At 49.0% G+C, this 27,157-nt stretch overlaps 1 protein-coding gene across 2 annotated transcripts; it reads right to left on the bottom strand.

Annotated features, from left to right (window-relative positions):
• Positions 1 to 37: 37 nt before the first annotated feature.
• Positions 38 to 27,144, bottom strand: ENO2 (enolase 2). Of its 2 annotated transcripts, XM_055002829.1 has the most exons (12): positions 26,829 to 27,144; positions 18,465 to 18,566; positions 11,368 to 11,463; positions 11,088 to 11,146; positions 9,227 to 9,296; positions 8,696 to 8,829; positions 7,879 to 8,101; positions 5,341 to 5,538; positions 5,017 to 5,218; positions 4,791 to 4,899; positions 1,903 to 1,961; positions 38 to 1,051 (listed from the first exon to the last, which is right to left on the bottom strand). In XM_055002829.1, the coding sequence occupies exons 1-12, from the start codon at positions 27,142 to 27,144 to the stop codon at positions 982 to 984; spliced, it is 1,638 nt and encodes a 545-aa protein (XP_054858804.1). In that variant the 3' UTR covers positions 38 to 981. The 2 variants fall into 2 exon arrangements, with proteins under 2 accessions (XP_054858804.1, XP_054858805.1); XM_055002830.1 differs by lacking the exon at positions 11,088 to 11,146 and having other exon boundaries at positions 26,829 to 27,065.
• Positions 27,145 to 27,157: the final 13 nt, after the last annotated feature.

Genomic DNA, 27,157 nt, shown 5'->3' with positions numbered 1-27,157 from the left:
TCAGGCGAAGGTAGGAAGCTCAGGTGTGAAACAGAATTTAATCAAGTGGAGGGTTTCTCTGCTGTGGGGGTTTCTCTGGTGTGATTTTTCCTTTCTTTTTTCCCATTTCTTGCTACTGTTGCTCAGTTGTGGGTGAAATATCACGAGATCAAAGCAGACAAGATAGGAGGGCAAGACAGGTATTGGAATGATGAAGAAGAGAAAGAGCAGCGTGAGCGAACATCCAGAGGGCGACAGGAAGGAGAGCCGTCTGAGCTGGGTGCTGACCGCGAAAACATGCCCACAATGCAGTGACCCACAACACCCCACAAAGCGTGGCACAATGACCCAGCGTCACACAGCAATGGGCCGTTTTGCATTCCAGTTTAAAAAGCCACCAACCCACATCAGCTCTCAGATCAGTCACAACCACATCTTCAAGCAACGGTGCTGCAAATACACAAACTCAAAACAAAAACAAAGTACCGGGGTGGGCAAGACACACACCAGCCAACTACTGACAATGCTCAGCACACAGATTTCAACACAAACTCCTATCGAAGAACACTCTACTGAGCCAGACATTCCCAAAGGGTGACAACACAGAAACACACACTCTTGTATCCACAAGCACACTCAACCTGCGCTCCAAGCTAAGGGTAGCCTTCAAACATGTGTGCCCTTGCCGCGTGGTGGAAATGCTCACTTTACACATGGATGTAACAATGACTAAAGCAGGCCCACAGGGCAGACCACAACACACGCAGAAGCCGACTTGCAGAACTGCACCGTGAGGGTGGGGGGAAGCCGCATTCTTGACATTCCTCAGGGGAATTCTGATGGGGGGGGCCTCAACTCACAGGGGCCCAGAAGAGACCGGCTGGTAGAGAAGGAACGGGGGGGGGGGGAGAGGAGCAGGGAAGAGGGAGGGTGCGGCCTAAGGGCGCTCAGAGTCTGTGCACTGGGGATTAGCGGGCGAGCCAGAGCGGGCTGAGGGCATCTTTATAAGACGCTCGGGTTACGGAAGTTGTGCCCGGCAAAACGAGCTTCATCGCCCAGCTCCTCCTCGATCCTGTGGAAGACAGACAGACGGAGGGTTACTGAAACTCACCCCAAGTGCCGCATTCTCACAATGAACACAACCCAGAGAAAAGTAAGTCCCACTGACCCTTAAGCATACAAGGTACAGTCCTTAGGAGCCATTAACTCCACACTGAAGGCTGGTGAAAAGTGGTGGATAAAGGATAATCCACACGTTATTCTGGAACAGACAGGCAAGGGGAGTTTAGTGCCTCCCAGATGCGGGTGGGCTTGATGTTGATCACGGACAGAAAAGGGGCTTCAGCTCCCCTCATCCCGGCCCTGCTCTTGAGGGAACAATGTGCTCTGCTGCAATGGAGCAAATAGCAGTTCCTTAGGGATGGTGCAGGCAGTGAAAGTGGCATGGGTGGGAGGCTAGAGCCCCTTAATGTGGCCACAACCGCACTCTTCTCAGAGTTCAGTGGCATAAAAAGCAGCATTTTTCAAAGACTGCTCTAAGAAGCCACTGCCTTGAAGGCGATTCCGGGAGCAGCCCTTTGCTTTCTGACGCATGAGACAGGGCGACAGTGTCCCGGCATGCACACGAGAATGCGTCTCAGAATTCCCTGCGAAACTGCACACCAACAGTTGGGCAAGATCTTGGGATGGTATGCTGTTTCCAGCCCTTGAATGCACCCCCAGGTAGCTACCTGGTCAACCTGGCTGAACCAGTCCTGGCTGAACCAGTCTTGGACAACGCCAACCTTTGCAATGGTAACTGAGTTCAAGCAACCTCCAGATACAGGAGATCCTCCATCCCAAACCGTGGCCGTTTCCAGTAAGGATCATCACTGCTGCTGGAATGAACGGATGTGCGTTGCTCACCTCCCCTGGCATTCTTACCTCATTAGCTGGTTATATTTTGCCAGGCGCTCAGACCTGCACGGAGCTCCAGTCTTTATCTGCAAAAGGCAATGGCTCCATTTAGATGTCACAATCATCCATGGCATGCTTAAACCACAGTTTGCTTCACAGACCCAGGTGAGTCCACCAGATGTGCATAATGGACTACAGTTTGTACATCGATCTCAACTAGTCTGCTTCACTGCCTCCAAGCAAAGCCCCTGGATGCTACCCAGAGCTCCCTTGCATTGCTCATGCTGCTGGCAAATTCTTCTTGTGTTTGTAGCCCACTCAGCATTGGTTGTCCGCAATAGATGGACAGGGAAGCTGAGGGTAAGCTAAATCTCTCTCTGCTAAGATGGGTAGCCATGTTAGTCTGTCTGTAGCAGTAGAAAAGAGCAAGAGTCCAGTAGCACCTAGAAGACTAATAATATTTGTGGCAGGATATGAGCTTTTGTGAGCCACAGCTTACTTCTTCAGGTACTTCACTCCTTCTCTCTACTAAAGTAATCTTCATCTCTGTCCCCTTTCTGCCCAGCTGTTTCTCTGTATTCCTGAAACTTTTAAAAAAAAACCTCTGAAACAAAACAGGACTTTTCCAGCTCCCCCCCCCCGCCCCCCGCCTTCCTCTCCTGCTCTCTGCCCAGATTCCCTGACTGAGTTTTGTCACACACTGACTGGCTTACTCCAGGGAGATAATGGGGGTTTGAAGGGGAGTTGTTTTCATGAGGAGGGTTTGTTGGCAGATTGGTTGGGAACTGCATTTGACCCTGGAAGTATTGGGGGGGGGAATAATTTGTTTTTTGCATGCTGGTAAGCAAAAATATTTGATCAAGGAAGGTTTTCTGTTGCGCTGCCTTTTAAATTTCCCCACAAGAGGTGCTGAAGCTGCACCGTCTCACTTGGCAAGTCATTCTTGGCAGGAAGAAGGCAGAGGAAGAGAGGGAGGGCAGATCCTTTCTTTTCTGCTACTGCTCATTCGACCCAGTGGTCTCACACAGCCACTAAGGAGGGTACAGCCTGAAAAAGCACCAGCCACAGCTGAATGCCGCTGGAGCAATTTGCTGCTCTGTGTAGCTGGTTCTGTGTCCAGGAGGCAGGATGGAGTTAGCACCACTGGGCACTCTGGGATTTCTGAATTCAGAATGAGAAACTGCACTTAGTATCAACCTCAATTAACAAGTTAGGAAAAAAAACTGTGGTTTAGAATCAGAGCCACAAGCAAACCTCTATTCAGTGGCCAGTCTGCATTTGGAACTGTGAGGAAGCAGAGTTGAATGAAACCATGGTTTACAAACTGTAATCGTTTATCATGACATCTGAATAGCAAGTTCACTATTATTTTATGGGAAGTCCACATGCTGTTGTCAAAAGGCATGTTTCTATCAACCCATCCAGGATGAACAGTTCGTTCATTTGTTCGTTCATTCATTCATTCATTCATTCATTGCCGTGATGTATCAGAGCTCATGCCTGATGTCCATGGGAGGAGAAACAAGAAAAAAACCTGGTCAGCAATTGTTGTCTTCCTACTTATCTTTCATTTTTGTTACATCTAAACAAGCTAACAGAAGAAGAGTAAAATGGGCATTCTCCACAATGGGATAGATTGTGTGTGTGGAAAGGGGGCTTGTGGGAACCAGGGGTGGGGGGCAGCTTCTTGTGACACATCAAAGGAAGCTTTGCAAGTAAGAGGTCTTTCTGGGAAGGGGGTGGCTAGATCAGGATCAGCCAGGATCCAAACCAGAGGCCCCTAGTCTGTGTACCGTGGGCCCTTGTTGTGGAAAAAAGGACAGTATCGCACCCCCTGGTCCCAGGATGGCTTCGCCACCGCAATCCGCAGGCAGCCCATTCTCTTCATCCAGCATGGCTACAAAGACATTCAAGCAAGGCCATCAGAGGCTGGGGCCAAGCCCACGAGGGCTTGCGCTTCTGCCCCCATCAATATTCTGCTGCCAGCATCCAAGCATTCCTAGTCTGAGAGCTCATGCGGGAGGCAGCCAAGAACAACTTTGACACGACTCCGTGGACCCCTCTCCTCCGTCAGGATAAGAGAACGACAGAAGCGGAGACTGCCCAGCTCAGCCAGATATTTCCGGCGTGAGCAAGACAGGTAATCAGAAGCCGACGCTGAAGCCACTGGGGGCAGATGAGAAGGCTCCAAAGGAAGGAATGGGTCTCCAGATGTGTGGCTCGACGACCCCTTCCATCTGCGGCCTGCTTTTACTCCGGCAGCTGGCTGCAGCCTACCGAAGGGCTCTGCCTGCCAGCTCTCTTTCCAATGTGATCCAAATGTTCCTCCTGAAAATGCTGTCCACTATCCAGTTGATTGACATGCATGTAGCTTTTATGCACCACTGACACCCTGCTATCATGGGATATGACAGCACTGGCTGTAGAAGCCAATTCCATGACACTGCTGTAGGTTTTGCCTCTGTTCTTTCCCATGGAGGGCCCCAGAATGTAGATTTCCACCAGAATGTAGATTTCCATGGAATGTAGATTCCATTTCATAGAATCATAAGGTTGGAAGGTACCTCCAGGGTTATCTAGTCCAACCCCCTGCACATGCAGAAAATTCACAAATACCTCCCCACCCCACCCCACACACACACCCAGTGACCCCTGCTCCATGCCCAGAAGATGGCAAAAAACCATCAGGATCTCTAGCGAAACTGGCCTGGGGAAAATTGCTACCTGACCGTGAGAAGTAAGCATGGAGGTAACCCTTCCTGCCCTCCCTCTCTTGATCTGCCCAGGCTCACAGAATCAGCATTGCTGTCAGATGGCCATTTAGCCTCTGCTTAAAAACCTCCAAAGAAGGAGAGCCCACCACCTCCCGAGGAAGCCTGTTCCACTGAGGGGCCGCTCTGCCAGTCAGAACCTACCTGTCCAGTACAAAGTCCCACCACCAGGTCAGCAATGAAGGTGTCTTCAGTCTCTCCTGATCGGTGGCTCACCATCACTCCCCAGCCATTCTCCTGGGCCAGTTTGCAGCTGCAGGGACACATCATCACGTCAGTGGATTTGCCTCCCAATGTGCGAATCCTTAGGACTGCGACTGAACACTCAGCAGCTCACAGATTCGGGGGGAGTGGTTGGGGTTAGACTCACGCCTGGATGGCTTCGGTGACTGATCCAATCTGGTTGACCTTCAGCAGGAGGCAATTGCAAGCCTTCTCCTCCACAGCTCGCTCAATGCGCTTGGGGTTGGTCACTGTCAGGTCGTCCCCCACAATCTGAATCCCAACATTGGCCGTGAACTTGGACCAGGCCTCCCAGTCATCCTGGTCAAAGGGATCCTCAATTGATACCACTGAAAGGCAAGAGGGGAGTGAGAGAATTGCCAGCAGCCCTGAGGCACCAACCCCAGCTAGCCTACAGCAGGAACCACCCCCCCCCCCCATAATCTGGCACTCTGGTAATAAAGGGGCTCACCGGGGTAGTCCCGTACAAAGCTCTGGTAGAGGTCACCCAGTTCATCCGCAGAGATGTAGCGGCTGGGATCATCGGGGGATTTAAAGTCCAAGTCATATTTGCCATCTCTATAGAATTCAGATGCTGCTACATCCATGCCGATCACAATCTTGTCCGTGTAGCCGGCTTTTTCTATGGCTTCCTTGAGAAGTTCCAAAGCTGGGAGGGAGGGAGACCAACTGAGATTTACAAACCACTAGAATATATCCAAACTCCGCCTAAGAATCTCCTCTTAGAAGCGAGATTCCTAAACAGCAGTTATGAGCAAACACCACTCCTCCCACCCTGATTTGGGGCTGAACATGTTACCACACAAAACACATGCAATAAACCACCAAAGCTTGCTCCTTCAAGGCAAAGCACCGTTAGGAAATTTGCAGCAGAGACGCAGGGAGGACAAGGGCTGCTCACCCGTCTCCCACCAGCCCACTTTCCCCTTCCCCTCCAGTTCTTTCCCCCTGCAAGGTTGCAGGCACATGTTTACCTTATGAACAAACATCTAGAATCCGGTAGAGAGAAAAACAGCTGTGGGAGGTGAGTTGTGGTGGCAAAGTGGCCAATGGGGAAAGGATTCAGCACCTTTTTGCAATGTGTTATCTCCCCCTCCCGAAATAAACTTTGTCTGTAAGAAGCAACCATCAAGTTTTTATGATACATGTTTTCTCGCAGTCTATACTCAGCGAAAGCGGGGACAGTCAACGTAAGCGAAACAAACGTTCCAAGTAAAGCTTTAAGATTCAGTGCAGGTGAGGGGCTTATCCAGGGTACCATAAGTGAGGTTTGTTAACTTCACCGCTGTTAAGATCACGGTGTACAGACACTAAGACTTAAGCTGCCAAGCTGACCCTAACGCTGACCCTCTCAGCAGAGTGGCTTTTAAAAGTTTTTCTCCTTTGTACTTAATGTTAATTAACAAAGTCATATTTTTCCACATAGCTGGGGAGTCCTGAGTAGGTATATAGGCAGGTATAGTAGGCAGGTAGTTCCATAGGGGGAAACCAGTTTACTACTAGATAGTACCCTTGTTCACACCTTACAGTGAACACACATACAATCCATGTTCAGTGTACACCTGATTATCTTTTATACCTGAGGGAGCATCTCTACCCAGATGATCTCTCATAAAATTTGAGACTGGCCAGTGTATCCCTATTCCAAGTTCTGTCCAAATGACAGCAGGGCCGTTTCCACACTACTTACCTTCATCCGGAATGCTGCAGAACATCGCAAAAAACCCACGGAAGATAGCATCTTCTCACATGAGTTTTGCGCGATGTCGCACAAAACTCGCGCGAGAAGACGCTATCTTCCGCGTTTTTTCGCAATGTTCCACAGCATCCCGGATGAAGGTAAGTAGTGTGGAAACGGCCCTGCTGTCATTTACAACAAAACATGGACTTTTCCATGGCAACACAAAATACTGACTCCCGGGAGAGTCGGTTATTTCCTCAGAAGCCGGTTCCACTTTTGGAAACTGAATTTATGTTCTTTCCTCGACTAGTACTTGTTTTACATTTTTAAAACTGTTTTACCTTGCTGGGTGGGGGGTCTATCATCATCATCAATAATATTTCTATCCCGCCCTCCCTGCAAGCGGGCTCAGGGCTGGTTACAAGTTACAACAGAAGATAAAATATAAAAGTTAAAATATTTTAACTGGTGTTTCTTTATGTTTCTGTGTATTTGATGGAATATTTTCTGCAGGTTTTTAACTTAATAAAAAGAAATGACAGAAGGATATGACTATGGAAGTGGTGATGACAGGATCACCAACAAAAAGGAAATCTGACGAAGATAAGAGGATCTTCAGATGAAATTCTGTGAGGACCTTGAGGAACCACTTTCATCTGTATCAACCATCATAAGACTTGAAGTAATTAGGGGGTTTACCTGGGGGGCTTTCCTCTGGGAACCAAATGTAGTGGAGATTTGGTGGGTTCCCCCCTTTAGAACTCTGTCCTGCAGGAGTTAAGAATATCTGTCTGCCTAAACACCTTCTGGATGGGTTCAAAGTCTTGCTTTTTCCAGAAGGCCTTAATAGATCAGTAACAGATGGAATGGCAGGGAGAATGGCAGTATTGAGAAACTGATTGTTATTGATCGTTACTGCATTGGACTGACTTTTAAACTATTATTATTTTAATGTATTGTGCTGTAAACTGCTTTGAGAACTTCTTGGCTGAAAAGCAGCCTACAAGCAAACAAGCTAAATAAAACTTGGGCATTTAGAACTCGAAATGGGGTATAATTTGTCTGGGAGAAATTTGTGGGAACAGGATTATCCTTCAAGATGGGCAGCCGTGTTAGTCTGTCTGTAGCAGTAGAAAAGAGCAAGAGTCCAGTAGCTCCTCTAAGACTAACAAAACTTGTGGGTAGGGTATGAGCTTCTGTGAGTTACAGCTAACTTCTTTGGTATTTGAAGAAGCGAGCTGTGGCTCACGAAAGCTCATATCCTACCACAAGGATTATTCTCTCCTTTGTTCTTTTTCTCTTTCTCACCTTCGCTGTTCTCCAGGATGTTAGGGGCAAAGCCTCCTTCATCTCCTACGTTGGTGGCATCTTTGCCATACTTGTCTTTGATCACGCTCTTGAGGTTGTGATAGACCTCCGCACCAATGCGCATGGCATCCCGGAAGCTCTCTGCTCCGACAGGCAAGATCATAAACTCCTGCATGGCCAGCTTGTTCCCGGCATGAGAGCCCCCATTGATCACGTTGAATGCCTGGAAGGAGGCCCCAAGGAGCAAAGGACGAAACTCATCAGCAGAATTTGGAATGCATCTACGCGACAACTCTGAACAGGTTTCAAATGGGTTTAACTACCACGATTCCCCCCACCCAAAGTCTTGCAAACTGAAGTGTTGTGATCCCAGATGCTTGACCATTGTGGCTCAGCAACAGAGTATCTGATAAGCATGCAGAAGGTGCCAGGTTCAATCCCCAGCTCCTCCAGGAAAAACCGTCAGGTAATAGGTGATGTGAAAGACCTCTGTCGGATACCCTGGGGTGCCACGGCCAAAGGAGGCAATCCTGGCCTTGTTAGACCACGAGTCTTAAAAAGCAGCATAATGGGGTGGTGCTGAGAATATTATGTTAGCAATCCCCAAAACAAAATCCCCCTCGTTTCTCTTTGGATGGCAGTCATGAGTTTGAACAGATTTGAAACTGATTTAAATTTGCTTAAATCAGAGAGAGCACCCTCTCTTTGGGTATTAGGGGAATTCAGATCCCTTGTATATTAATTCACAGTTTCTATACTGCCTGGTCTCCACCCCTCTTGTACTCTACTGGTGAAATCAAGAGTGGTAGATTCTTACGGGGACAGGCAGAATGAGGTCCGAATTTCCAGCCAGATCTGCAATGTGTCGATAGAGAGGGACATCCTTCTCTGCAGCAGCTGCTTTGCACACAGCCAGTGAAACACCCAAGATGGCATTGGCTCCAAAGTTGGCTGCAAAAATTTTAAAAGGAGAAAGAACAAGCCAGCTTCATCAATAGCCAAGGTGTTTCACACTGGAACCCCGCAGATCTGTTCCGTCAGCCGTGGAGCTATCCTGAGCTTTCTGTTGATGCAAAAGAGCCTCTTGTATTAGGGCAGGGCTCCATACACCAGTGGAAAGCATTCCTCTCAGGGAACAGATCCGTTCGGTCCAGCCCATAAGCCAAAACCGCAGGGTCCAGTCCCAAGCACCCCCCTGCCTTCCCACCACACGGAGTCATGGGGGACCCAGGCTTAGACCTCGGGCACATCTCTGCCAGAATTCCGCCGCCCTTGTCCTTCCAATGCAAGAGGACGTTGCCCCCCACTCCAACGTTTCCGTTGTCTTATGAGTAGAGAAGGGAATTACATTTGTTCTCTGTTCCATCCAATTCCAGCATGAGGCTGTCTATCTTCTCTTGCTCTACAACGGAGAGGCCCTGCAGAAAGAAACATCTTGTAAACCAGGGAAATGGGGGTGGCTCTAGAAGGAACTTCCCGTTCCTGAAGATAAGCAAGGCTGACCTTCCGCCACCACCTCCACTTGTGGAGGGAGTCGAAAGAGCCCCTCGCTCATGCCCTCCCCTCTCTGAAAACAGCCAGAGACAGACAATACTTTCTTAAGAGAGTGGAGGATGTTGGCTGTTGGGATGCTCTTGTATATACATTTCTTCCTGCTTTCATTTACCAGTAGGGGTGTCAGGTGGGGGCTTGGCATCCCCAAGAGTTTGGGGTACAGGGCAATGAGTGGAAATGGCATTAGCCTATATACCAACATCACATGTGCCAATGTCACGTCTGTGCAAGAACTTAGATTCGGCATCATCATATTGGCAGATGCACCAGAAACTCTATGTATTACAACAGAAGTTTCTAGAGTGTCATCATGTCCAGTTTTTGCCTGGACATCATTTCCATGTAGCTCGATGTCATTTCCACCGTGAGCCCAAGAGGTGAGGGTGGGTGGGATAGACCATTGGCAAGAGATTGCCTGCCTGAAGCAGGCACTCAGCAGCTCTATTTACCAGTCAAATATGCTTTGCATGGCACGATTCTCTTGCCTGTTGTCAGCCTGCTGAAAAGCTAACATCTGTCTCCATCCTCTGTGGTTTGTCTCTCTGCTAGTGGACAAGGGCATGACCTGAACATAGCAGTTTAGAACTCTGGGCACCTAAGAAAATTTTCAGCCAATCAACCAAACAAAAACTGACAACAACTAATTAAGCAGAGTCTATGGCTTAGATCCGCTGGAGCATTTCTGAAGATGGAAGGATTTCTGGCCACTGAGTGCGACTTTTGTACCTTCCCCCCTCCCATCGTAGCCCCAAATGCTGCTTCTACAGAACAGTATCTTGGGACAAAGTTGCCCTCTGCAGATAGAAATCTTCCCATGTGAGAAACATTCCAGTGGTTCTAGACCTTTAGCGTGGCAGTTCCCATGCATGTGAAAATGCTACTCGGTTTTGTACACTTAAATCCACTCCACATCTCTGAACCAGGTTTTGCCTGAACCAGGGAGAAGGCCAGTGCACACGGCTGGAGAAGCAGGTGCTGCACGGCCAGGCTTGCATTTGCCACAGCCAAGCCGACAAGCCCTCAAGCTCACATCCGGGAGTGCCAGTCTCCAGGGACCTGCACTGGCTCATCAGTGCCAACCTATGCAGTCAGGCCAATCTGACCACAGATTTCAAAGGGCTTGGAAAGGAGAAGATCCGCAATGGATTCCAGTGCACATCCCTGACCTACTAGACTGTTTTTTGAAGAACTGCTCTTGTATCTAAAAAGCCAAGGGCTGGCCCACAGGAGGATCAAAATATCCACACACCCAGGCCAGCTAGGGCTTTAATTCAGGGTTGCAGAAAAATCCAATTTGTTAAAAAAAAAAAGGGGGGGAAGTTATCCCCTCCCCGTAATATTAAGAACTATGTTGGAAACAGAGTTTGGGCACCAGCCACTGAGGCTCGCCTCCCCAAGTCTCCATACTTTTTGTTTATAAACACCATTGGTCATACTGATCACTGCAATACTGGCCCCTAAGAGATCAGGCATTCTTCTGTTCTTTGACGATGTCCACACATTCATGCATGCACAAACACACACATGGTGTACCTGGACACCCAGAAAAGTGAAAGGGTGAGGGTTGAGAGTGGGAAACAGAAAGACAGATGGACAGAGAGACAGCTCCCAAGCAGAAGCTGCTGAGACATTGAAGAACCAAGGGGGATCCTTACAGAGCTCAGGAGAGCAGGGGCGATGGTGCCGTTGATATGGTCCACCGCCTGTAGGACCCCTGGAGAAGGAAAAAGACACAGAGAGTGTCAGAGAGAAGCAGAAAGACAGAGATGGAGACAGGCACACAAGACCAGCGGCTCTTCCCTGTCACTTCACTCTCACACACCTGCGATTGTCACCAGTCCAAAAGCAGACCACAAACACACATGCACACCTACACAAATCTAGGCATATTCAAGAGCTCTTTGGAACTACGAGGAGCCAAAGCTGGAACGCTACCTTTCCCAAGGAATCGGGATTTATCGTTGTCACGCAGCTCCAGAGCTTCATAGATGCCAGTGGACGCACCGCTGGGAACAGCTGCCCGGAACATTCCTGAAAAGGATAATCAAAAACCAGAGTTGGAAAATGGCAAAGGGAAGAAAGAAATGAAATTAAGCCCAGGGCCCTTTTAGTTGTTATATAGTAAGTCTTAAAATTGTTTATGCTCGGTTTGGCATTTCTTCAACTCTGCATTAGATTCCTGTTAGTCTTAAAGCTTTGCAAACGTGCATATACTGTCTATTGAAATGTTCTTGAAATTAACTGTACTGACTCACACCGTGTAAGCCATCTTGAGTCTCAGTGAGAAAGGTGGACTATAAATAACGTAAATTTTAAAAATAAAATAAATTGAATAGCCTGTATTCAAATTTTTGTTATTTCTCACTGACTTCAGAATGTCCTTCACAATGTACCTTGAATCACACAATCCAAAAGTTTCTGGTTGCAGGTCTGTCTGCTGCTTCCCAATTCCTGAAACTCCTGCAGGGCTTTAGCTTGAAATCAAGCCGATTGTTCTGGTTCTGCCAAGTCCTTTGCTAGCCAGGCACTCAGGCCTGGCGATCAGCAGGAAATCTAATTCCAGGGACTGGCTGTGCTGAAATAGCATCACTTTGTCATAAGCACCTAAGAACTGCCCTGCCAATCAAAGGCTCAGGCAGTCCAATATTCCATTACTGACAGGCGACATTCAGATTCTTCTGGAGAGCTAACGGGCAGCGCATGGAGGCTACAGTCATTTCCTCTTCTAAGGGCATTTACATTTTTGCTTCCATTTCTTCTTTGACTGCTGTGGCTTCAAATTTACCATCTTCCTCCTTATGTCCTCCTCTTATTGCTTCTTCAGTGACTGTTATCTTCTAATCCTTTTTTTCTCTTCCATTATTCCCATGGTTGGTTCTCAGGTTAACTCACGTACACACAAGTGCACAAATATCCTCCCTGCTTCCCGAAGGCAAGAATGGAGTACAAACTGAGTTCTTTACACCCCTCCAAGTGCTATTGGTGCCAGTGAGGATAGAAGAAGGATGAGAAAGCAGACCTGTTCTTCCCTGGACGTCCCACACTACTGGAAACGGAAGGGTGCCGCAGAAGCCCCTATGACATTACAAGAGCTTCTGGAATAATCTTTTGTTTCTCGCTGGGAGGGGGAACCAAAGGGGGGGCGAGAGCAAGAACATTTCTTCAAGCTCTCCCCTTCTGAGGTCCACAAGTATCTTGAACCAAGAGACTAGCTCTGTTTCCCCCTATTTCTTTGGTGGTTCTCTGTGATAAACCTACTTCTAGCTCTATAGATATAATCTTCTTCTACTCTCGGTCTTCATCTTCTTCATCTTCTTTCTATTTTAAGCTTCTCTCTCCCTCTCTTTTTCCTTCTGTGCTCTGACTCCTTTCTTTCCTTGTTCAAAACATTTATTGTTTTACCCAACCTTGTTGACTTTAGACACTTCCAACCTTTTGAATTATTGTTCTATTTCCCTATTTCCTTTTAGTTCAAAAATTGTGAGCTGCCTGGTGTTTCCTGGTCATGTTTCTTTTCCTACTGCCAATTCACTTTGTGTTCACATGAGCCTACTACACCACTGGATCTGTTCTAGTTGATATTTCTAATGGTTTGGCAATAGGTAAAACTCCAGGGTCTTTTTCCTGTGGTTCTTCTTTTAAGCTTATCCTCAATTTCCAGCATTGCCAATATTTTTTCTTACTGTTTCTTTCCATGATCTTGGCTTTCATGATAATGTTGTCTTGATTTCAGGCAACAGTTTCTCTGTCTGGTTCTGGTTCTCATTCCTTTTTACTTTGGATGTTAAGGTCCTCTAAGGTTCAGTTCTTGATTTTCTGTTTTGAGTCTTTCTCCTTTATCTTCTCCCATAAACTCTTTTAACGTTAGCTTTTGTTTTATGAAGATGATGCCCCGTTTTGTGGGTTGGAGATGGCAATCTGTGGGCGCAAGGATCACAGATCTTTTCTGCAAATGCCTCCCTCCATCAGGGAGAAGCGGGAAGGGTGATTTTGTGGGCGGTGGGGAAGGCTACAGTGTGGAGGGCAAAGAAGACAAACTCACCCTTCCTGCTCCAACTCTATTCTCTTCCTCCTCATCTTCTCCCCTTATTGCTTCTTCCTCTGTTGTAGCTTCTAATCCCATCTTCTCTTGTATTGTTCCCAGGGCTGGTTCCAGGTTTGGGGGTCCTTGGCAAAATGGCCTCCTTTGCACACATGCCCCTCATGCATGGATACATTTATGTTGCTTCATCTATCTTCCATCCACACAGCTAGGCGTGCCAGCTTTGAGCTGGGAAATTCCTGAAGATTTGGGGATGGGGCCTGGCAGGGCAGGGTTTGGGGAGGGGATAACGCCATAGCATCTATCCTCCACAGCTGCCATTTCCTCCAGGAGAACTGATCTTTGTGGTCTGGAGTTCAACTGTAGTTCCAAGAGCTCTCCAGGACCCACCTTCAGGCAGGCAACCCTATCCATGCCTTTTTCAGCACCTTTCCTTTGGAATGCTCTCTCCTGACATTCAGATGGCCTCACAACTTCCTGTATTGAAAGAGGACTTGGAAATATACCTTCCTGTACTGAGGCTCTCTTATCCTACCCAGTTTCTCCTGCAGCTCCTTCTCTCCTGCCTTCTTCTAACCATTAGATCCTGAGCCTGGGGGCAGGGCCTTTTAAAGAAGGTCTTTAGAGGACTAGTATGCTTTAATTATCAGTGTTGGAAGCACCTGGAAGAACTACTGGGCCATGCAGCATTCTGGGTGGCCCTGGGCTAGTCGGTATCTCTCAGCCTAACCTACCTAACAGGTTTGGCATGAAAACAAAATGGGGAAGGGAAACTGCTCTGCATCACCCAAACAGGAGGTTGTCCTAATTAGTTGGGGGAATTAGCATTATGGAGGCAAGCAAGAAGGGGTAACTGGTATTCTTCACCTATGTATACCAGGATTGTTCCCTTAGAGAACTCTCAAATAAACAGGCAGATGCTCAACAGGAAAAGGTTTTTTATTAACAGAGAAATGAGAGGCAAGCATACAGATAACACAGGCATCATACACACAGAGCTAACTAGGAAGGCAGTGATGAAATGAGAAAGCAGTTTCAGGGCGTGATAACTACCAGTCTCAGAGAGAGAAGGAGGTCCACGGAAGAGCAGCAAAACAACCAGCGTTTCATGAAGAGAAGAAGCCCGCATGGATGGGTATCAAGGCGCACACACATGGAGCACATGGCTGAGAGCCCAGTCACAGGGCAAAACATTCCCTGGGGCATGTTGACATCTTGCTCCCCAAAACAATAGGTTAATGGCTTGTCTGGAGGTAGGACAGTAACTTGGTAATGGTCTGATATGACTATCTGGGATGGCCAATAAGTATAAATATTGCTTGATGACCGGGTAAGTACTGGACGGGAAGGCTATCAGATGTGCTGAATAGATTTGATCAGGAAAGTGGGAGAGGGGAGGTGGAGGAAGGCGTGGATGGGATAAGGCTGGGAGTTTTTCTCAGGAAACCTCATTATCTCTGCTGCTCTCTGGGGCATGGAGCGGCGCCAGTGAGTCATTCCTCCTATGACTCATGGCTTGGTAACTTTCCACTTGGTAACTGGGGCCAGGCAGTGCCTAGGACTTATGGCAAGGGGTTTATGATATTCCATATCCATAAGCTGCCTTCAGAATGTTGGGAGGGGATCTGACGGCTAACTACTGATCTCCTTGGATGAAAGGCAGGCTAAAAATATGTGAGGTAGACAGATAGAGAGGAAGTATAATAGCTGCCCAGTAAAAATACCGGAACTGAGATCAACACTAGAACATGGTTTAAATATATTTCATTAGTTTCCATGTGGCCAATTCCCCTGCAGCATTCTCTTTAAACTGATGAACTTCTCATTCACAGTCCACATACGTTCTTTTTTAAAAATCCAAATTCAAAAGCTACACAATAACTTTCACTTGGATCAACCAACACAACACAACACGCTGTGCAAGCTTTTGAGGTCTCCAGAACTCTTTAGCAGGCTGAATGTTAACACCAAAACCAAAAAGGAGAACAGAAACATTCTTTCAGGCCATGGTGTTGAGGGGAGTCTGTCTGCATAGGATATTTAGCAGACTTCAAGGGGCACAGGGTGTGGCTAGTGCTATCAATCTGCACCCCGGCATGCTTGTAAGAAGCAGCAAAAAAATTAGAAGCCACCCATTTTTTGAAATCCAGGCAACTGTTATTCATTCCATGTGGATTTCTAGGGTTGCCTAGAGCTCCAAAATGAGAAATACACCATGAGACCATTAAAAAAAGAAAGTAAAAACAGCGCATATATGTATGTCAGAACTTGCATAATGTAGTCAGTGGTCAAGGTGACAAAGGGAACAAACTGTGTTTTCTTGCTAACTTGAAAAGAAACATTACGTTTTAATGCTCCATGCCATCCATCTTCTAGGCATGGAGCAGGGCTCACTGGGGCAGTCGGGGGAGGGGGTAGTTGTGAATTTCCTGCATTGTGCAGGGGGGTGGACTGGATGACCTGGAGGTCCCTTCCAACCCTGTGATTCTATGATTCTACGAATAGTTGCTTGACATAAGGAATAGGTGTTAAATGTAGCCAGAGAAATTCAGGGGGTGGTTCCTGGTATATCAGTGAGTAGAGATCAATAGAATAGCAGTAGAGCCTAGTGGCACCCTGACCTGGATAGCACAAGTGAGCTTGACCTCATCAGATCTCAGAAGCTAAGCAGGGTCGGCCTTGGTTAGTAAGTGGATGGGAGACCAGGGTTGCAGAGGCAGGCAGTGGCAAACCATCCCTGTTAGTCTCTTGCCATGAAATCCCCACCAGGGGTCACCATAAGTCAGCTACGACTTGAGGGCACTCTCTACCACCGGAGCCTAGTGGCACTTGGTGAGAGCAGAGGATAGCACCCGGAAGGTCTAGGGCAGAGGGGCCTGAGGGACGTGAGACTAAGCAAACTGCCAAACTTGACAGAAGATAGTCCATCCCCTGAATTTAGCCTCTCGCCCTGAGATTTTAGTCCTTTCACCAGACACCTTGAGAAGGAGGGCAAAATCCTGAAACTGTATAGCAGTTTATATTGCTTGCAGTTAGGTATTTGTGTGAGATACTATTATGCTGTTGTTGTCGACAATAGCAATTCTAATATTTCTAAGGCCGCAAACTCCACAGCCATGGCACCAAGGCAAGCAAGACCTTCAACGGCTATGTTCAGTGTGCATGCGTATGGGGTGAACATAGAATCATAGAGTTGGAAGGGGCCATACGGACCATCTAGTCCAACCCCCTGCCCAGTGCAGGATCACTTACGAAGCTGCCACCCTTGATCTGTCAACGTTTGTCTTGAGTATTCTGAATTAGTAACAATTCAGGGGAAAGACCCTCCTCCGAAGGGAAAAATATTATAGAGATTCTTCAATAGTACATTAATAAATATTTTTGTGTATTTTTTAAATGTTTCTTGTTATGTAAAGTGCAAAGTGCTGAAATGTGCAATGTAATAATCAATGAACAGGAACACCTGTAAATATAATAATGTAACCTTATATGAGAAGACTATGTAACAATCCTTCCTGTCATCACATACAATCAATGTTACAATGAGTGGTTCCACACACGTTGGATAATGCACTTCCAATCCTCTTTATAGATCATTTGGAATGGATTTGTGTGCGGAACAAAAAATCCACCTCAAACGATTGATAAAGTGCATTGAAAGTGCATTAGCCAACGTGTGCGGAGTCAGCCATAGTAACCATAAGTTAACACTACAATGAAATATATAGTCCACAAGTTCAACTGGTGAAAAAGGTATCCTCAAAGTTAATCTTGCAGATTCTTCAGCATCTTATTAGTAATTAATATTCCTTCTCTTTACAGGTACAGTCACCATGTATCAACCAGATGTTCCCACTGGAATGATATTCCTACTCCAGAATGTAAAAATCCTGTTGCAGGGTGGAGCCTGACGGGGCTTGCTCGCATATAAACTTTCCCGTTTCGGGTTTAAAACTTTTCCAAAGGCTTAGCATTCCATAATCAAGGACTTGCGCTCTTCAGACTCTGATCACCAACTTGGCTAGCTTTCCAATGGAAAGAGAAGTAACACTGTATTTCATTGCAGTGTTAACTTATGGTAATATTGTAACATTGATTGTATGTGATGACAGGAAGGATTGTTACATAGTCTTCTCATATAAGGCTGAACAGGTATTCCTGTTCATTATTACATTGAACATTTCAGCACTTTGCACTTTGCATAACAAGAAATATTTTTAAAAAATACACAAAAATATTTATTAATGTATTTAACTGAAGAATCTCTGTAACATTTTTCCCTTCGGAGGAGGGTCTTTCCCCTGAATTGTGACTGGCTTCGCACTGAAGGAGCCCTGACTGTTCTGAATGGCAGCAGCTCTCCAGGGTCTCAGGGAGGTTTGCCAACATCCTGGTGGACCCGAGAGAACCCCTGGGATTAAAACTGCTCTCCAGACGACGCAGATCAAACTCACCTGAAGAAAATGGCAGCTTGGGAGGGTGGACATTATAACCCAGTGAGGTCCCTCCCCACCCCAGGCTCCACCCCCAAATCTCCAGAATTTCCAGACCCCAAGTTGGCAACCCTCGTATCAGGCAACGATATGTGGTGCCTGTTTTAACTAGCGAGGCCGGGGCGTCAACCTGGGACTCCCTGTCTGCAAAGCAGATGCTCTAGAACTGAGCCAGGCTCGTGGGAAACGGTCTCCACGCTTTCCTATTGACTTCAGAATGCTGTTGGAAAAGGAATCTTTGCATCTTCTACTTCCCTCCCTTTCTCCCTTTCACTCCCCTGCTTCAAAAACAAGAACGCATCGGAGGACACAGCTAAAATTAAATTGTGCAGACATTTTTCTTCTGTGACGAACATGCTGGAGAGAGAAGAGACAGCTCTGCCCTCGGGACTTCTCTACAGGGTGTCTCCTGCCTTTCAAAGAACAAATTCATTACCACAAAGCCTGAGGCTGGAGACGAGATCCTGGCTGCCTGCCTCTCCCCCATCCACACGCACCTTTTGCTGTGTACAGATCCACCTCCACGGTGGGGTTCCCGCGGGAGTCCAGGATCTCACGAGCGTGGACCTTCTCCATGGACATAGTGGCGGTTTGTTGTTCTGGAGGAGAGAACAGAACGTGTCAGATGGGCAGTCCAAGGAGGGAAGAAGGGAGATGCAGAATGGTGAGAAAACTGCCCTTTATGCAGCATGCAGGCCGCACAGAAGTCAAGCCCCAGGTGCCTCACAAGAGATCCAGCTGGCCTAAGCAGAGCCCAGTGACGGCTTATGGCCAAACCAGACATGACTCTTTCACATCTAGTTTGGCCCCGAGTCTCCCAAGTACGTAAGAGCAGCCCAGCTAAGGTTGCCAACTCTCACTCCAGCAATTTGTGTGTGATGCCTGAGGAGGGAAGGGCGCACAGCAAGGATGTAATATCCCCCGGGGACTTCAGTTCCTTCTAGACTCTGTCATACCACACCCTCTGAAGCGGCCATTACCTCCAGGGGAACTGATCCCTGTATTCTGCAGATAAATTATAATTCTGGGACAACCCCAGGACCCAGAGGCTGGTCACACTGAGATGAAACAGGGAAGCCCACGAGCCAAGCCTGCTGGAATAGCCCTTCCCTGCTTTCTTCCCCCCTGATTATAGCTGATTATAAGAGGCCCGATTTGGCTGTCATGACAAACCACAGAACCATCCTCTATAAATTTGTTCAGCCACCTTTTTAATCCATCTAAGCTAGTGGCCCCCTCCACATCTTGTGGCAGTGAGTTCCACAAACCCATTGTGTGTAATTGTACTTCTTTTTTCTCTCATGACACGCCTCACCAATGTCCATCTCTAGTGGCTTTATTTCTAGAAAAAGAGATGGCAAAGGGCACAACTGTTTGTAAGCAACATGGTACCATCTGGAAGCATTTCCACCGAATCCTTGACGTGTAGGGACTTGGGCCTTTCGAGCGAGGGGTGAGGAACATGCACACGGCATTTTCTCTGGGTCCTTCTGATTTATCTATCTATTCTAGGGTTGCCAACCTCAAGTTGCTAAGCCAAACAAGGGGAGAAAGTTGCTGGCTGGAGATCTGCTAGAATTATGACTGATCTCCAGGCCAGAGACTAGTTCCCCTGGAGAAAATGGCTGCTTTGGAGAGTGGACTCTATGGTATTAAATCATGCTGAAGTCCCTCCCCTTCATCCCCCCTGCCCACTCCAGGCTCCACCCCCCCCCCAAATCTCCAGGAATTTCCCAACCTGGAGCTGGCAACCCTAATCTATCCCAGGGTGGGAGATTCAGGAGTTGTGCCCTGTAGGACTTTAGAACAAATGAAGCATTAACTGCTCCCATCAGATGTCAAGAGGCCTGTGGCACATCTAGGGCTGCCAGGCATTGTTTTTTAAAAATGCTGTTGCATGTGCCACCACATTTTTTTCAGAGAAAACCTGAAAATAATGCAGGGTAGCTCTAGGAAACACCAGAAACTCTATGGTTTTACCATAGAGTTTCTGGTGATTCCTAGATCTACCCCAAGTCACTTCCATGTTCTCCCTGGAAGTGTCATAGCGGCATACATGACTCTGTATATCCCTGCTCCTAAAGCAGCTCCTAAAGCTGATTGCCAGGCAACTCTGGTAGAGTTGCCTGGTAATTATTATGGCAGAGACCTCCTGCTAACAACCTTGTTGCCCGCTACCACTCCGAGCGGCGGTGGTAGAAAAATGACAATAAAATGCTGGCATAATGTATGGCATGACATCACTTCTATGGAAAAGCCAGAAGTGATGTCACATAGCTCTAGGAATTGCTGGAAACTCAATGATAAAACAACAGAATTTCCAGTGATCCCTAGAGTAATGTGCTGTTACTTCCAGGTTCCCCTCAGAAGTGAAGTCATGGCTCATGTGATGCCAGCACCTCCACTCCATGTCCACGCCCCCCCCCCCCCACCAAGTTCCTGCTGGTTGCAAGGCACAGTCTGGCAACCCTACTAGTTATCCAGTTCAGCTTGATTAGGGCTGGATTGTGCAGGCTGCAATTTCCATCTGCTGCCCTATTTGTGGCAGTGCTTCTGCTTCCATCTTTCCCTTGCATCACAGAGTGGGTGGGGAGGAGAGCAATATGGAAAGAATGCTTCCCCTCTGTCATATATGACTGACAGACACTTTCTACTCCAGTCCAAAACTTGAGGAAGCACAAAAAAGCAAATTCTCCCACTCATGATAGACTTCTCCTTTGGCTTGTAGGGTCCCATCTTGTCTGCTTAAGATCACTACGAAATTGCTGCGGGATCTGGAGATTTGGGGTATGGTACCCTCAGCATGACTGGTGGGACACCTCTTTGCCTTTCCAGGTCCTAGAGAGGCAATGGAGGTTCTGGTGTCTCAGTGATGGACTGGGTGAAGGCAAACAAACAGAAACTTACTCTAGCTAAGGCAGAAGTCCCATTGACTGAGATCACGCCTGATCTGGGAACATATGTGACCTGAACTTAGTTGCACGGCCTGTACTAACTATCTGAGATCCAGCATGGCATAGCAGTTAGAGGGCTGGACGAGGCTCTAGGAGATTCAGGTTCGAAGCCTCACTCTGCCATGGAAGCTCTCTGGTGACCATGGGCCAATCACACTCTCAGCCTAGCCTACCTCATAGGGTTGTTGCGAGGATAGGATGGAGAAGGGGAGGATGCTGTGAGCCACTCTGGCTCCCCATTGGGGAGAAAGTTGCGCTTTCCAAATGCTCAGGTTTGAAGTTTAAGCCTGGCCTTGAATGAAGTGCATGTCATGGTAGAGCCCAGGTAGGTACATTTTGCCAGGGAGGCTGGTTTTCTAGCTGTATCATTCCCTGGCAGCAACTGACCTTGCCCAAGAGATATTGTTAGCTATCTGAGACTGCACATAATCAAAAGGTGGAATATATATATGTTAATCCATGTGATAAAATAGACTTGGTTTCCAATCAAAAAAGAAAGTGTGCCAACTCCAGATCTATGTTAATAGAGTTTAGCCATCGTGGTTTCTCCCAAAGAATCCTGGGAATTGCAATTGGGTGTGATTAGCTGAGAATGCAGTGCCAGAGGTCAGCGGAAGGGCCGGGGCTGAGTTGTAAAGCACCCCTTTTGCACGCAAGGTTCAATGTGTAGCATTTTCAGTTAGAGGCTCTCAGATAACAAGTGATGTGAAAGACCTTGAGACCTTGGAGATCTGCTGCTAGTCAGAGTAGACAATTCTGAGCAAGATAGACCAAGGGGCTGACTCAGTATCCGCCATCTTCAGTTAGGGAGGGGCAGTGGCTCAGTGACAGAGCTGCTTGGCTTGCAGATACCCCCAAGTTCAATCCCCGAAGTCCCCAGTTCCCCAGGATAAAAGGCCTCTGCTTCAGATCTGGAGGAGCCATTGCCAGTCGGAGGAAACAGAGCTTGCCTTGAGAGACCAAGGGCCTGAACTGGTGTAAGGCGGCTTCGTATGCACGTCCCTAGCCCCTCTCTCGGAATTACAGTTCTCCTGGTTCCCTGGGGAGGGGATTGGCTCCTGACCCAGTTGGCATCTACAGGGGAGTTGTGTTCTCAGAGGTGGCGTTAGGCTACGTGACCCCTGACCAACAGATCCCGCAGAGGCTAAGCTGGGAGTTCAAATGGAAACTGACACCACGTGTCAGGTGTGCTACTCAGGAAGGTTCCTTGGGAAGACGGCCCTCTCTCTCCCCTGAAAGGCTCAGCTGCCAATTGCTTCAGAGGAGGCCGCAGGGGAAGGGAAGAGCATCAGCATATACATTCATCCCATGCTGTGCCATTTGAGGACCTGTAAAAGACCACAAGGGTGCATTAGAGATTGTCCAGAGTCAGATGCTGACAGAGGTAACTAACCTAGGCTTGTTACCAGTTGCCTGCTCTGCTCTTGTTGCTGTTGCCCTCTGAAGTGAATTTGCATTTGGCAACATAGAGGTCTTGGAGCAATATGATTGCAAGGATTGGTTCCAGAGGAGGGAAGAGGGAAATACAGAGGCCTGCCCTTCAGGTTGCACACATCTTCATTTGCTTGGCACACAAACTGCAGTGAAGGTTGATGGCAAATGCTAGAATCGCATGGCTATTAAGAGGGCTGCACATCAGCTGGAGACAGCTCGTAACTGGGATAGAAAAGGTGAGTGAATTCTTTGACCTGCATAATTTATGCAAATACAACAGAGACACTCTGACCAGTAGGAAAGAGCAACAGTCCAGTAGCACCTACAAAACTAACACAATTTGTGGTAGAGTATGAGCATTCGTGTGCCACTGCTCACTTCTTCAGATACCACGAAAGCTCCTACCCTACCACAAATTTTGTTCGTTTTATAGGTGCTACTGGCTGTTGTTCTTTTCTACTGCTACAGACTAACATGGCTGCCCATCATAACCTGACAAATTATTCTGCAATTGCCACCATTCCTCACACTTGACCTTGGACTTGCTTGGGAGAAAGCCACTTGCTCTGGCTATGGGAAATTTTCGTTTGGCTCATCTCTGCCCAAGCACTCTCAAGGGTACCTTTACAACAATCAGAATCAGAAGGACTAGAAACTTGCTATTTTTAATGAAAGCTGAGAGGAAGCAGAATTCTGCACCTTCTTTCATATCCTGATTTTTAAAAATCAGATGAGGAAGGCACATTCCTTCTTCCAGTTTTAAAGGACAGATTCCTTCTAGCCTTTCCTTTGGGCATGAGAGCCCATTTGGCTGTTCAAAAGGGTCAGATCCTCTGCGTTCCCTTATTTGGGGGAGGGGGCAATGTCAGCCAGGCTAAGCCCTTCCCAAACGAAGATGTCCTCCCATGAAGGAATCCTTTCATATTTGTTTCAGCCCAGGTTAGCATATTAGCAAGTTAAGACAGCTGCAAAAAATGCTTTCTGCCACCTCATTCTACCTGCAAAAGGGTCTCCCGCCTCAACATGACTGATTGGGCCACCTGGATCCATGCCGTGGTAACATCAGTCTTTAACCATTGTAATGCTCTGTACCTAGGCCTCCTCTTTAAGTTAACTCAGATTAACGTAGTGCAGAACACCGCAGCTTGGTTATTATTAGGAGCTAGGAGGAGCATGAATATTACCCCCCCTCTGCAGCCACTCCACTGGCTACCTAGCAGTACTGGGCTCAGTTCAAGGTACTGGCTGTCACATTTAAAGCTCTTCATGGTCTTGGTCCGGCGTATCTATGGGACTGCCTCTCCCCCTTTATCCCACCATGACAGCTTTGCTCATCTGAATAGGCCTTCTGCAGGTGTCGCCTTGCACATGGGCAAAATCTACAGCTGCCTGTACATGGGCGTTCTCAGTGGTGGCCCCCACCTCATGGAACGGCCTGCCTGAAAAGGTCAGGAAAACTCCCCCTCCCCTGGCTTTCCACAAACAATGCAGAACTGAATTATTCAAGAGGGCTTTCTACTCAGACAGGAGGGCTGTACTGTACGGAAGTGGTCTCTGTGAGGTCCATCAGTACAGAGACAGAGACTTCACTACTACGTGCTTTTATGTACTATCTGTTGCTTTAAGTATGATCCTAATAGGTGGTTCTACGTTGTTTAATATGTCAGTCATAGAATTGCTTCTGCTCTGTTTCAGCATTGCCTCAACTCTGTATTGAATTTCTGATGGTTTTAAATCATCGCAAATTTGCATTTATATACTCTGTTACATTGTTTATTGAAACTGACTGTACTAACTCACACTGTGTAATCTGCCTTGAGACTCAGTGATATATGCGGGCTACAAATAATGTAAATAAATAAACTTGATTGGATAGTATCAGTTTTAAGGTAAAAACACAATGGAGGCTAATAATCTCTGTTCCATACATTAAGCCCGACCTACCTTACAGGGTTGTTGTGAGGATTAAACGGAGGAGAGGAGAACAATGTCTCAAGCTGCTTTGGATCCTCATTGGGGAGAAAGCCAAGGCGCAAATATGCAAGTAAGTTCTAACTACTTCCATTTCCTAGTCTATTATAAGTACAGGATTGGTGATCAAGCAATGAGGCTGATGGGTAAGGTTGCCAACCTCCAGGTGGTGGCCACAGATCACCTAGAATTGCAACTGAATTCCAGGCTAGAGATCAGGTCCCCTGGAGAAAATAATGGCTTTGGAGGGTGAACTCTGGCATCCCACCCTGCTGAGGTGCTCCCCTTCTCAAGCCCCGCCCTCTCCAGGCTCCACCTCCCAAATCTTCAGGCATTTCCCAACCAGAAGCTGGCAGCCCTTCTGGCGAGTGCTTGAAAGCACCTTCTTGGCTTCAAAAATTATTGTAAATCTCATCTACCACTCTTCCCCTAAAGATCTCAGAACACCCGTTCTATGCATCCCCAAATGATCTACGTCAAGGCAGTTCACAGGGCCGCGCAGGTAACCTGTGTGACGGACCTTTCTCTGGGCTGCCATTTTACTACGGGCAGCTGGCTCCACGTGCAGAGACCGTGTTCTGGAATGCCTAAGAGTTCACTTACTGGTTTCACCGTATTCCTGTTTTAACCTTAGAGCCAGTGTGCTGCAATGGTTAGAGCATTAGACTAGGATCTGGGAGATACAGATTCAAATCTCCATTCTGCCACGGAAGCTTACTGGGCGACCTTGGGCTAGTCACACACACTCTCAGCCCAACCTACCTGACAGAGTTATGTTATTGTGAGGATAAAATGGAGAAAGGAGAAGGACGTACGCTGCTCTGGCGTCCCCACTGGGGAGAGAGAAGGGGTATCAAGGAAATGAAATGAAACAAATGAATGAATAATCCCTGGTTTGTATCCATTTATTGCTTTGCAGATGGATGGCCCACAGCCAATGCATCGAGCGGCCTTGGGTGCAAGCGAGGGTGGAAGTGACTTCAGCCGCCGTACATCCCAGCAAGCTGTTTCCACCAGTTCCTGGACTTGTCCCAGTGGCCCCCTCCCTAACTAAGTCCTTTGGCTAGCAACAGCTCTAATCTGGAATGAAGAATTAATGTTAAGAATGTCAATGCTGGGTTGACCTTACACTGAGCCAAGCAGAGATTTACGAACATCCCATCACCTGCATTGTGTGTGACGCAGAGGACAGGCTACGGAAGGGAGGGGCTGGAGGAGAGAAGGCCGCAGCAATCTCGAAGGGGGGGGGGTAGAAGAGCGGAGGGGCCTGAGATGCCGCCTGCCACAGCACAGCCAGAGCAGGCTAGCGGAGGCACCAAGCCAGTCAGATTTTAAGTCTCCCTCGTGTTGCCCAAATCTGACAGAGACGGCGTGCCAGGAAAGCCTGCAAATGTCTGGGAGTTTCAGGCTGGGATTTTCTGGAGCCCACGCAGGTCTGCCTTCCTCTCCCACCGTCTTCTGCAGCGCCTCCTGGCTCGGCATCCCCCATCAGCTGCTCCTGCAGCTGCTCGGCACATGGAAGCCGGCTGGCAGTCTGTCTGAGACACTACAGATGCTCCCTTGCGGCGGGGGGGGGGGGGGTTGTTCTGGATCCCAGAAGGAGGTCACCGTCCCTTGCTCAGGGCCCGGAGAAGCGCTGCAGGGCCCTCTCCGGTGCTGGCGTATGGGCACCCAGGCAGTGCTCGATCACCCATTCGTGGCAAGGTTCCTGCACCACAATCGAGACCTGCCCAGCCCTCTGAGGGAGCAGCAGTCGGGGCCCCTTCTCCTTCAGCCCTTCTGCAGCGCTTGGAGCCCCGGCAGGCAGGGCCGGGCTGGGAGGCCTCCCTCTCCCCTCCGCCCCCATCGCCTCCCCTTCTTTCCCAAAGGGACCCCAGGAGAAGCGGGCAGGGGCGGCGGAGGCGAGCGAGGGGCGGCACTGCCCGGAGAGGCGTGAAGGGCACTGCGGGGAGGCTCGGGGGCTCCGGGGGCGGGGCAGGCGAGAGGCAGCAAGGCCGGCTGGGCTAAGCCGTCCCCGGGGCGGCCTTTCCCAGCCCCCGCTTCTGCCCGGGGGTCCACGTCCTCCGCTTGGTCGCTGCTGTCCGGGCAGCCCGCCACACGCCGCCCGCCTCGTCCCATCGCTCGGGGCTTGGCCGGCGTCGCCCTGACACGCAGCCCTCGGGGGAGCCCAGCAGGCGCCGGCCAGGACTCTCCGGCCCTCGGGCGGCGACCGCCTGCAGCCTGCCGCGCTGCTGCAGCCAAACGGCGGGCGCAGCCTGAGGCTCGGGCCGCCACGTCTCCCTCCCGCCACGCGCGGCCCAGCAGGCTGCCCCCCCCCCCCCGGGACGCCTTTGCCCGCCAGTTAACTTCGCGGGGAAGACCGACAGCGGGGCGGGGGCGGCGCAGCGCAAAGCAACGCTCCTCGCACTCGCCGGTCCGCCAGGCTGCGCTTTTATTGTGCTCCGCCGGCATCGAGGAGGGCATCGCGCGGAGGGGCGAGGGGCGCGCTCCGGGGCCACCTACCTGCCGAGGGCGGCGGGCGGGCGGGCAGGCGGGCGAAGGCTGCGCGACCCGGAGGGGAGCTGCGGCGTCCTCGGAGCGCGGCTCGCAAGTGCTGGGACTGGGCGCCGGCGCGCGGGGCTGGGGCCGCCCCCGATTGGGCCCGGGCGGCAGCATGTGACCCAGCGCGGCGATGAGTCAGGCGGGCGAGGGCGCTGGGCGAGCCGCACGTAGCGGATGGAGCGGAGCGGGCCGGGCGCCGCGGCGGGGGGGGGGGGGGCGGGGGCGCAACCAGGAGCGCGCGGCAGCCCCCCCCGCCATTTATTCCGACGCGGCACATCACCCCCCCCCCC

The sequence above is a fragment of the Eublepharis macularius genome, chromosome 18 (genome assembly GCF_028583425.1).
Source record: "Eublepharis macularius isolate TG4126 chromosome 18, MPM_Emac_v1.0, whole genome shotgun sequence".
Taxonomy (NCBI): Eukaryota; Metazoa; Chordata; class Lepidosauria; order Squamata; family Eublepharidae; genus Eublepharis; species Eublepharis macularius.
The sequence above is the reverse complement of the archived record's forward strand: the minus strand, read 5'-3'. Positions and strand labels throughout refer to the sequence as shown.

Coding starts and splice junctions, on each gene's coding strand:
- ENO2 (XM_055002829.1), bottom strand. CDS start 27,144: ATGTGCCGCGTCGGAATAAATGGCGGGGGGGGCTGCCGCGCGCTCCTG. Junction 18,567..26,828: donor CCGCCCGCCGCCCTCGGCAG/GTAGGTGGCCCC, acceptor TCTCTCCTCCAG/AACAACAAACCGCCACTATG. Junction 4,900..5,016: donor GTCACCGAAGCCATCCAGGC/GTGAGTCTAACC, acceptor GTGTCCCTGCAG/CTGCAAACTGGCCCAGGAGA.